This window comes from Microcaecilia unicolor, chromosome 3 (genome assembly GCF_901765095.1).
Source record: "Microcaecilia unicolor chromosome 3, aMicUni1.1, whole genome shotgun sequence".
Taxonomy (NCBI): domain Eukaryota; kingdom Metazoa; phylum Chordata; class Amphibia; order Gymnophiona; family Siphonopidae; genus Microcaecilia; species Microcaecilia unicolor.
This window is the reverse complement of record NC_044033.1, coordinates 452322094-452334690: the sequence shown is the minus strand read 5'-3', so window position 1 is coordinate 452334690 and position 12597 is coordinate 452322094. Positions and strand designations below refer to the sequence as shown.

The 12597-nt window shown below is 39.5% G+C and overlaps 1 protein-coding gene across 1 annotated transcript in view; it reads left to right on the top strand.

Moving 5' to 3' along the window:
* CSMD1 (CUB and Sushi multiple domains 1) overlaps positions 1–12597 on the top strand; it is a 2896277-nt gene that overhangs the window by 2779762 nt on the left and 103918 nt on the right. Inside the window, exons 55-57 of the mRNA XM_030195161.1 lie at positions 4729–4917; positions 5448–5621; positions 8648–8830. Coding sequence (XP_030051021.1) covers positions 4729–4917; positions 5448–5621; positions 8648–8830 — 546 coding nt within the window. The remainder of the gene's footprint in view (positions 1–4728; positions 4918–5447; positions 5622–8647; positions 8831–12597) is intronic.

Here is a 12597-nt window from a genome sequence, read left to right as displayed (position 1 = left end):
AATCCAAATCCAATCAGCAAGTATTCTATGTTATACAAACCACAGTTATACAGAAAATACTGATATAAGAATGAGAATACCCTATCCAAGAGGCAAATTGATTCCTGCAGATATATTATAAATTTAAAAAATGCCATATGTCCTGACTGCATATAGGATTGAGTGTTTTTATTCCCCATATTTCAGTTCACACATAACTCTGAATTGCTTAGGGGTTGCTTTAGAATAAAATAAAATATCATATTGATATTATAACCTCTACTTAATTTACTAGTATATCAAGAAATGGCTTGGCAACATGATCATTAAACCATAACTAACATTTTAAATTATATATATATTTGGACGGGGGTAGTTACTAATGTGTTAGGGGAATAACACACACTTTTAGCCAAATAGCATGCATTTAATGGGAAATTGTGTGTTTGTCAGACCCCGTGTTGGTCACTCCTCTATAAAATTATTGCTGGTAATGCACTGAAAATGTTAGCAGGTATTTCAGCAAGAAGGAGCAATGTATGTGGTTTATGCTTTAGGCATCTTTTAGAAGTGTGCCATGAGTTAAATAATAATGAGATGCAAATCACCTCATTATTACACAAATTGAATAACACAGCTTGTGCTGAACTTCACTAGCTTTGTTATTCATGAAAAAATGACGCAGCCTGGAGCTGATTTAAATTTTCCTGCTATGGAGCATCAGGCCAGAAGCATGAACATAAAAATTGTTATACTGGGCCAGGTCAAAGACCTGATGCCCCTGGGGAGCCTCTTAAATAAGCTGTGAAAAACATAAACAAGGCAACTCCAACTGATGATCCCCTCCTGACACCCTATTCATAAATGTTAGACTCCCTAACACCCCTGTCAGCCCCTGACATCCCAATTATATATTTTTGACATACATTTACCACCACAAGTGTAACAGGTAGGGGGGATGGGCTTGGGTCCGCCTGCCTGAAGTGCACTGCAGTACCCACTAAAACTGCTCCAGGGACCTGCATACTGCTGTCAGGGAGCTGGGTATGACATTTGAGGCTGGCAAAAAAAAAAAATAGGGTGGGAGGGGGTTGGTGACCACTGGGGGAGTAAGGGGAGGTCATCCCCGTTTCCCTCTGGTGGTCATCTGGTCAGTTTGGGCACCTTTTTGAGGCTTGGTCGTGAAAAAAATGGACCAAGTAAAGTCGACCAAATGCTCGTCAGGGATGCCCTTCTTTTTTCCATTATCGGCCGAGGACACCCATCTCTTAAGCATGCCCCAGTCCCGCCTTCGCTATGCCTCCGACACGCCCCCGTGAACTTTGGTCATCCCTGCGACGGACTGCAGGTGAGGGAGCCCAAAATTGACTTTCGATTATGCCAATTTGGGCGACCCTGAGAGAAGGACGCCCATCTCCCGATTTTTGTCAAAAGATGGGCGGCCTTCTCTTTCGAAAATGCCCCTGATAGGGGTCCTTTTCCTAAGGCACGCCCCAAAGTGGTTTGCGCTGGTGTAGGTGCATGTTGTGGACGTGCGCTGGTTCATTTCCTGAGCACACCTGGAAAAAAGGGGATTTTTTAATGTGCTGGAAAATGGACATGTGGCAAAATTAAAACCAGTGTGTCCATTTTCGGCCTGAGATCTTAACGTCACCCATTGACTTAGCGGTAAGGTCTCACGCACTAACCAGGCGGTAAGTGTACAGCGTGCACCAACTGACGATTATCGACGTGTAAGAGCACCATGGTAGAAAATAGAAAATATTTTCTACTGCGTGTTTTGGGCACATGCCAAAAATGGAATTACCACCTCGGGCATGTGGTAGCTGGGCGGTAGTGCCAATTTGATGCACATTGGACATGCATAGGCACCTATGCACCTTTGTAAAAGGGCCCCATAAATCCTTATTCTATAAAGGTTATGCTCCTAAAATTTATGCTCCTACATTTACTCTTCTAAATTACGGACATAATCTATGTTGGAGCATAGATTATGCTTGTAATTTAAATTTAGGAGCATAAATTATGCTCATAAATTTAGGATAACCTTTATAGAATAAGGCCCTATGTGGGTCTAAAACTCAGCTAGTCCTTAAAATAAGAACCAGTGTTTCCATCTCTTGGGTATAGAGCAGAAATCATTTCGGAGTTCCTGAGGAAGTTTTGGACGAAACCCTGCAGAGTTGGACTCTTGATGATTAGTTGAAAGTTTAGCGGACCTTGCATACTTCATGGAATACATACTTTTAAAGGGAGTGAATAGACAGAGCTCATTTTGGTGAGAGACGCCGTGGTGCCTTCATTGATGACATCATGGCAACCCAGCATCCCCAACTTTAAAGAGAGACAACTGATGGAATAAGATAAGGGTCTCTCTTTTTTCCTATGTATTATTAATGTGAAGAAAGATTAGTATCGGGTCTATGCTTTAGTATCCACGGAGGATTAGTGGAACAGTAGGTGTTAGCTTGACACTTGATATTAATTTGTATTACCGTGGTAGAGTAATTCACTCTCACATGATTAGAGCACCTAAGAGTGGTTTGGTGAAGTCACGATAACAATATAAAAAAAATATTAAAAAACATGGAGGGGTTCAATGATTGAGATGCTCAACCACCCGTAGAGACTGTAAGTTATATATACGGTCATATTTGGGTGAGTTAATACTCTGAGAACCCTCCAAAAATAAATATGAGATTATATATGTGAGAGTTGGTTTCCACGGTATTTAAATTGAATGTGAAATCAAGCTACCACCTGCATTTTAGTATCCACGTTTTTATAGTATCTGGTTTATATTTTGTTATCTGCTTTAGTTACCAGAGTACTTGTTATTAGGGATCTTTTTTGAATTGATATTACATATGCATGACATTACATACACATTTAAAATTTAAAATCATGCATCTTGCAAGGGAGCATTATCTGGGCATGTTTTGGGTGGGATAAGGTGGGCCTAAAAAATAAATGTGGTTCCCCATTTCTGAAAGGGAATGTACATTTATGTCCAGAAGGATTGATATCAGGATTTACACCTGGTACTGAGCACATCTAGGTTTCAGAAAAGTGCTCCAATCGAGCAGTGCTCCACTGGAGGTATTAGAGGAGGTCACCCTCTTAATACCCAAGTGGTTGCTATCCTAATCCTCCTCCCCCTTCAAGTGAAACAGGCAAGGAATACTGGGATCTGTAACAGCTTCAGGGAAAATAAACATTGACTGTATGTTTCTAAGGGGCCCTTTTACTAAGCAGTGTAGGTATGTACACGCGTCCTACATACGCCAATTTTGAACTACCACCCAGCTACCGCATTGCTCAGGCGGTAATTTTATTTTTGATGCACATCTGCTATGTGCGCCAGAAAATATTTTTTATTTTCCAGCATGTGGCACTAACCAGGTGGTAATTAGGCATTATGTACATGTAGACCATTACTGCCCAGTTAACGCGTGAGACCTTACTTTTAGGTCAATGGGTGGCAGTAAAGTCTCAGGCCCAAAATGGACATGTGCCAATTTTCATTTTGCCGCATGTCCATTTTCGGCCAAAAAAAAGCCTTTTTTGCAGGTGCGCTGAAAAATGGACGTCTACATATACACTAGTGCAAGCCATTTTTCGGTGCACCTTAGTAAAAGGACCCCTAAAATGGCTAATACAAACATGTATGCTGCTATGTCATACCATAGACACTTATGTGCTTGTTTTGAGCCATTAATATTTTAGACTTTTATATATTCTAAAATTGATGCTTCTGCCACAAGTAAACAGTGCCATGTACTTGTGACCTGGATTGGCTACTATTGGGAGCAGGATACTGGGCTAGATGGGCAATTGGAATAACCCAGTATGGCTATTCTTGTGTTCTTAATTGTCCATTTCTCCATGTATTTAGAATAGGCTTCATGTGACTTGGTCCGTAGTTGTAGATCCTGTTCTACAATACTAGCAGAACTGGAGACATCCCAACCTTGATGTATGAGTTCCAATTTGTATGATCTTTCTAAAATGCTATTCTGTGTGCAAGCTGTGATTCTACCTGCTCTCTACTCAAACTCCTTCCATAAACACAGATCATGTAAAAATATGTGTCTTATTGAAAGAGGAAATGTGTTCTTGAAAACCCATACCTTTGTAGTTCTAAAACCTGATAATTTGAGCCCTAATTTGATTTTTTAAAAGCTTGGTAAAAGGGTCCCATATATAGCATTACTATTTATGATTGGTTTTCCATTGATTTATGTACTATTTATTGTATGTTCTATTGTGTATTTCTTTTAAGTTGCATTGGGTAGGGTGTCATTTAAAGAGTGAAAGCTCTGGAACTCATTGCCGGAGGATGTGGTAATGGTGGTTAGTGAATCTGGGTTTAAAGACAAGTTCCTGGAGGAAATGCCCATAGCCTGCTATTGAGATGGACATGGGGGAAGGCACTTCTTTTCCCTGGAATTGGTAGTGTGGAATGGTGCTACTAATTGTGTTTCTGCCAGGTACTTGTGACTTGGAGTGGCCACTGCTGGAAGCAGGATACTGGGCTGGATGGCTCATTGGTCTGACCCTGTATGGCTGTTCTTATGTTCTTATGATGTTCTTATGATAATGTTGTATAATACTGTTTCTTGCTTTTGATTATACCAATTATAACTCTCTCTCTCTCTCTCTCTCTCTCTCTCTCTCTCTCTCTCTCACTCTCTCTCTCTCTCTCTCTCTCTCTCTCTCTCTCTCTCTCTCTCTCTCTCTTTTTTATAGTGGTAAACTGTTCAGATCCAGGCTTTGTAGAAAATGCCATTCGTTATGGACAGCAAAATTACCCTGAAAGTTTCAAGTACGGAATCAGTGTGATGTATCATTGTAAAAAGGGTTTCTACCTGTTAGGATCTTCTGTTTTGACATGCAAAGCAAATGGCATGTGGGATAGATCACTACCAAAATGTTTACGTAAGTATTAATTCTTCGTTGATGGTAACCTGTATAATTACTACTACTATTTAGCATTTTAGCATTACCCAAATTGTATCTGTGTTTAATGATTGATTTTGTGCAATGTTAAAATACAGAAAATTATTAAACATTAGTTAACTTAGGCATTTGTACCATCCCCACACTTCAGCCGACATGCATTCCAATAAATTATAACTACAGTAACTACTATTCAATCTGAAGAGCAGTGACAAAGCATAGTCGCAGCTTTATTAACACACAATTTCTTTAACATTCCATCAATATATTCAAAGAACATCACTGCTACTTAAACTTGAACTGGCCGGTGCCATGCTAGTCACAAGTGCTCCCAAAACTTGACCATACCATCCCCACTCAGTCTGCAGTGCCACAAGGCTGAAGTTCTTCACATTTTTCAGTTTACTTCAGTTATTTATAATTGTTGTGTTGACTGTACTGTTTCAGAAAAAAATACTATTTCACTCTGGATGTATCAACCAATTCTTACGGTTTGTTTCTATTCTCAGCTATTTCCTGTGGACATCCTGGAGTTCCTGCCAATGCCATTCTTACAGATGATACATTTACCTATGGATCCATAGTTCGCTATTCTTGCCCAGTGGGACACACTCTAATAGGAAATTCTACAAGAATTTGTCAAGAAGACAGCCATTGGAGTGGAACTCTTCCACACTGTTCAGGTATTCTCATTTTAAAGATGACATTAGACTGAGGCACCTGAATTCAGTTCTTGTACTCTGTCTCTTCTTATTAGGTTAGTAGCAATATCATAAATGTAGGTTTGTGTGAACACATGGTTTTCTCTATTTTAGAAAAACTCAGTTTTGTTGAAAAAAATGAAACATCCTTGGTATGTAATCTTAGATGCAGCTGTTGTCAGTTATTTGAAGTAGTTTCTCAACATAAAGATTGGCGAGTGTGTAAAAATTCAGAAACATTTAGTTACTTTTTTCTAAATCTATCCAGATGCTGCTATTCTTCTACCAGTCCAGTATGCAAAGGGGATGGCTTTTAGTTGTTTAATTCTCAGAATGTTAGTGGCAACGTAAATATACTATAGGTTTGATCAAAAATAGTTTTATAAGGAAACCATGTTATTTTAGTGATAATCGAAGGCCATATTTGGGTACCAGCAAACTGAACACAATTCAGATGTGACTTAGAGAGTATTCCAGTATACATCTGAGAGATATCTTCAAAGTCAACATATGCCTACAAATTTGGGGACATGAAAAATTTACTTGGATATCCACAGGAAAACAGGACACAACCTCTATGAAGAATCAAGACGCAACTCAAAGTAGAGGGTGACACAAGTCTGATGACAGCATTTTTAAAATCTAAGTAGCAAGTTGATGACACTGTCCACCACTGGCAGCACCACTCATATTTTGATGAACACTAGTGCATATCATTGCATCAGGTACCACATATAAAGCAGAGATGTCAAAAGTGTTGTTTGTGACCCCTGAAGCAGGCAGCCAGACCGCCGAAACAAGGACCCATGTCAGGTCTTGCTTTGGTGGCTCAATAAAGTCTTTCATTCATTACTCCCATATTGAGAGTTGTGTATCACCCTCTACTTTGAATTTTACTTGGATTCATATATGGAGGTAAAAGTAGAAGAAAGCAACTATTCAACACCAGATTTTCAACTTTTTGGGGCCTTTTTACTAAAATATGCTAGAATTTGGGCTTAACACATGGTAACATGAGATTTTCCCATATGCTAAGCCTAGATTTAATGCAGCACTATTGGGGGATTTTTAAAACATATTTTATTGCAGGTCATGTTCTAATGTCATTAATGTGCAGTACCTGCATAGAGTTAATGCAGTAGCAATTACTGCCTCATATTTAGAAGGTGCTAAGTGCTCCCATGTTAATCTATAGTAGCCAGATTATTAAGTATAACCTGCTAGATGGTATGCCCACTGTCCATCCATGACATGTTGTCTTCCAAAAGTTTTTTTTTTTTTTATCAGTAGCACATGATAACTAGAATGTACAAAGAGGCAGTATACCACAAAACACTTTAATGCATTTCTATGATAGCCTTTTGCATGCTGTAACAGCATTTTAAGAGTGTACCCCCAAATTCTATAAAAGTTGCTAAAAGTCGCGTGTACAAATTTGGATGTGCGCCCAAGTTTTGCATGCAATTTAATTTAATAAGCTAATGCATGACAGTGATTGGCTTAACAACCACTTATTGGCACTAATTAGATTTAATTAAAATATATGCATATAACTTTACATACAGGATCCATGCATAAATTGTACACATGAGTTCAGAAAGGGGGAATGGAATTGGGAGGGTCATGGGTGGAACAAGGATGTTCCTAACATTTAAATGCACTGTTATAGAATGAGGGGATGTGCTCCTAATTTAGGCTTGTAGATTTGCACTCCGTTTCAGTTGGTGCAAATGGCCACACCTAAAGTTATACAAATATAAATAGTAGGGATACTCGTTTGGGTTCTGACTGAAAGATGCTGTGGAGTATTGTGAGAATACAAGGAGGAAAAAGCCTCAAGAAGCTCCCGGCTACATTAGGCAATGGGAACAGGACTGCTTCATCATCGGCACGAAAAACCTCCTGTATTTCAGCAGCTCCTTAGTAACAGAGCCACAGAATTTATTCTTTCTTCTTACTACTATTGCTTATTGCTATACTACTGCAATATTGCCAAATACAAGAAAATGTGCTTAGCTTGTACTTAGCTTGTATTGTGCTTCCTTTTCCAACAATCCAGACCGTGACGTATGATGGCCAGCTTTTCATCTGCCTGCTTCAGGGTCTGTCGGTCAAATATCTATTGGAAAAAAGGATAGAGGTGAACACAAAATCAAAAACACGCTGTGCTTCAAATAGCATTTACTCTTCACAACTTCAAACACACAGCAAGGAAACTCTGTTCATTTCTTGACAGAGGAGGAAGACAATAGATCAAGAAAATGGCGACCCTTTAAAGGGTGTTGTCAGATGCTCACAAGAAATAGCAACCAATCATGGAATCTTTCTTAAAGGAACAAACACTTTAACAAAAGAGAATACAGCAGAAAAGATAATTCTGACCTCTATTGGCAACCAATGTAAGAACATAAAATGGGGATATACTCGCACACTTGGAAATTCCAAATAGTTAATGAGCTGATAACAATCAGTAATTGGTGTTAATGAGCAGTCATTTGGGTTTATGCACAGATCTGACCTGTACCCTATTCTATAAAATGTATGCCTAAATTTCAAAAGGGGGCATGGCCCTAGGAGGGGCATGGGTGGGTTAGGGGCATTCCCAGAAATTAAGCATGATTTTATACAATAGGGTCATTTACAACCAAACTGCCATTACTTACATGCCAGCATGTACACCAGGTTTCAGCAGGCCTAAGTGCCATCCATGCTCAAAGTTAGGAGTGAGATCCACGTTAAGCATGTAGTCTGTAAAGAGTAACTTTAGAGAAGTTAGTCAGTTAAACTTTATTCACAATTAACTAAATAACAGCTGCCATGCTATTGCTTTTTCTTGATCTTGCCCTTGGAAGTTTTGGTTGTGCTACAATAAATAGAGTTGTTTCTGTGAGAAAATAAACTTGCTAAGATGATAATGGTTTTAGCAATGAAACAGTATGCGAATAATTGTGCACCCTTTTTTCCAACTGAATAATATTAGAAAGTAATATTGGTATTATGTGTTATAGGAAGTAAACAAGGATTTTGTGGAGACCCAGGAATTCCAATTCATGGGTCTAGACTGGGAGATGAGTTCAAGGTAAAAGGCCTTCTACGATTTGCCTGTGAAATGGGATATGTGCTGAAGGGGTCAATAGAACGAACATGTCTACTGAATGGTTCTTGGTCTGGAACACAACCTGTCTGTGAGGGTAAGTTTGCTTGGTTCACAAAATCATTGTGAAATTGAAATATTTGAGACTAAACCAAATTGATAGTGCAGTTAGTTGACTAAATTTCATGGTTTCAAGATTACACTTATTTTCTTGTTTCAATATAATTTTATATGAATGGTAATATTTCCTTATTTGCGTTATGAATTCTAAATCAATATGTCAAAAACAAGATGAGTTCAGTATCACTTCAGTTCACTTCTGAATAAAATTGGTTTGAATTAGTAATATTAGAAATGCAGTTCTGAACTTCAGAAGATTGAGATGACACGTGCCATTTAATTAAGGTATGCTAAAAGGGGCATTTTGGTATACATGTGTGATACCCCAAGTTGGGGTTGAGGGTGAGTCTGTAAATAATACAATATCTAATACAAGAATGGAGGAGATATATATAGAATATCATCAGCACAGTTCTCCGACCTGAAAATGTATTTCTTTAATTATTTAATTAAGAGTTGTTGCCTCAAGAAGCCTCGGGCTCTAATTTACATAGAGCTCACAGAGGCTGGATTGCTTCATCATCGGCAACAACCCATTAGAGAAAGTAGCCACAGCCCAACAAATATTCATAAAATAATATTTTTCTTTTTTTCTCTTTTTCTCTATTCTTCTATTTTTTATATATTGTGATGGGCATTTTCAAAAAATTAGCATATAGTAGCTACTTAGCTTTCACTTAGTCCAGTCCTTCTTGCAATGAGTTGTATCCATAACACGACCCAGACCGACAATGGCCAGCGTTTCGTTGCCTGCGTCAGGGTCAAAAGGGTCTGTGTACAACTCCGTCGAAGGATCTCTTATCAGCAACGGACCAGCTGGTCCGTTGCTGATAAGAGATCCTTCGACGGAGTTGTACACAGACCCTTTTGACCCTGACGCAGGCAACGAAACGCTGGCCATTGTCGGTCTGGGTCGTGTTATGGATACAACTCATTGCAAGAAGGACTGGACTAAGTGAAAGCTAAGTAGCTACTATATGCTAATTTTTTGAAAATGCCCATCACAATATATAAAAAATAGAAGAATAGAGAAAAAAAGAAAAATATTATTTTATGAATATTTGTTGGGCTGTGGCTACTTTCTCTAGTGGGTTGTTGCCGATGATGAAGCAATCCAGCCTCTGTGAGCTCTATGTAAATTAGAGCCCGAGGCTTCTTGAGGCAACAACTCTTAATTAAATAATTAAAGAAATACATTTTCAGGTCGGAGAACTGTGCTGATGATATTCTATATATATCTCCTCCATTCTTGTATTAGATATTGAGTTTAAAGGAAGAAGGAGATTTCCTTTGGTATTGTTTATAATTTTCTGTAAATAATACAGCCAGACAAAGGGACATAAATGAAAATAAGCGTTTATTTAATTGAGCCCTGATGACTGTTACATCACAGGGCCAGGAACATAAGGTAAATCACCTCTGTAGTTCAAGAAGCACAGTCTTAAGCAGACTTCTGGCTGACAGGCTCAGAACACAGTCTGTGGCTGATGGGGTTGCCATGCCACAAACACAACCTATAAGTCCTTCTTGGTTCTTCTCCAAGTTCTAGGGTCTGCTCCAGCCAGACCTCAAAGCAAGGCTTGCAAATCTCAAACAGAAAACAACCTGAGCCAGGTCACAATCATTAAATGTAAGTTGTAGTGGTGTATGCTGGGGCTTCTATTCTTCCTTCCCTGGGCCTCCTTAACCTCAGTCTGACCCTGCCCTTTATATTTCCTGCTTCTGACTCCACCCTCCTAGGTTGGGACTGGTGTTCTTAAGGTGGCTTAGGCTATCTGAGGGACTATTCTTAAGGGTGAGAGAAAGTCCAGTGTACTTCACTGCATACGTCCAGTAGTGCTATAGAAATGATAAGTAGTAGTAGTAGTAGTTACTGACCTTTTCCCAACAGCTTGCTGCCGGGCTTCTGGGATTTCATAGGGATGCTATCAGACAGCCATCCCTGGCTCAGTGATAATAGCATGAGTTACAAGGTAGGTCCGGCCTGGCACTCCAGAGAATGCATCTTCATTCTGGCATACCAACTGCTCTAGGTTGGCCTTCTGCAAGATGGAGAGCTAGTCACCAAATGGAATTTTCAAGGGTCCAGATTCTGTCATGACTTCCAGCCCAAATTCATCTTTTTGGGACTGCAGTCATGGGGACCAACTTCTTCAACAAATTAACATGGAAGATCTTCACCTTGTCCCTTTTGTCAGATTGAGCCACCTTATAATTGAGAGGTCTTGTCCTTTCCACAACTTCTTAAGGACCTTGCCACTTGCATAATACTTTACTCTTGATACTTTTCCAGGCATAGCTTTGCGGTCTCACCAGATTTCTTTAGCCTGTCCTGCATGGTGAGCACATATTCGACCAAGTTTCTTCCAATAATGGATTCCTCTTCCTGAGACTCTCGAACCACATCCAGGATTCTCCTAGGTCTCTTCCCATATCAAATGGAGAGAATCTTGTCAAACTCTGGGGCACCTCCCAGATTGCAAACAGTATATACAGGAGTAGATAATTCTAGTTTTTTCCTTCTTTGACCACAATCTTTTTCAGCATATGTTTCAGAGTCGTATTACAGCATTCCACCAGACCATCTGTCTGTGGATGATAAACTGATGTCTGCAAGGTTTTCACTTATAATAGTGCATACACTTGCTTCATAATTCTGGACATAAAGGTAGTACCTTGGTCAGTCAATATTTCTGCATCCCATCTGGGAGAAGACTTCCCACAGAGCATTAGCCACTGTGGTGATTTTCATGCTGTGCAAAGCAATAGCCTCTGGGTAACAAATGGCGTAATCCAAAATGACCAGAATATACCTGTTACCATGGTGAATTCCAGGGGTCCCCTAGAAGTCCATTGCTAATCTTTAGAATGGGATATTGACCAAGGTCATGGGCATGAGAAGGGCCAGTGGAACCCTCGTAGGACTACTCAGCTGGCAAGTTGGGCAGGACTGACAAAAGAGCTCAACTTGCTTGAATACACCCGGCCAGAAAATCCAGGCCAAAATACACTCCCGGGTCTTCTCCTACCCCAGAGGAGACAGGATGTTGGACTTGGTGTATCTTTGTTATGGCCCACTAAAACAGTTCTCATGTTTTTATGTAAATCTTTTTCTTCCTGATTGCTCCCAATGGAGTAACTCCCTTTGGATTAGCAATTTGGGAGCACCCAGCCTAGAAATGACCTACCTCACAGTGGTAATTGTGTAGAAGAATCTCTTTGAGAATGTTGGCATAAAAAGGGTAAAGTAGTAGAGAAATATAATTGATTCATTTGGTGATTTTTCAATAAAAATTCATATTGTATGTACGTCTCCCTTGTTGTTTTTGGAAGAGCCAGCCTACCCTATTCTTTGATTTGCTTGATTGACGCTCGTAGGGGTCAAGTGTTCATCCACATCCTGTGGTTGATCCCTGAAATATTATTGATTGCCATCCCAGATTAAGGCTTTTTTTGAGCTGGTAACAATTATCTATCTGAATGTAAGCGTAATTAATATACGACAGTACTCACACTTAGGGCTGGATTCTGTATATGTGCCTTCAAATTGCTTCTGAAAAAAGCGTTATTCTACAAGCTGTCCTTAATGTTAGGCACGGTTTATAGAATAGTGCTTACACCTGGGACTCATGCCTAACTTTAGGCATGGCCATTGCACCAACTGAAACATTGTGCAACTGTACACGCCTAAATTAGGCAGATATCCCCATTAAACAATGAGTGTAAATGCTAGGAATGCCACCA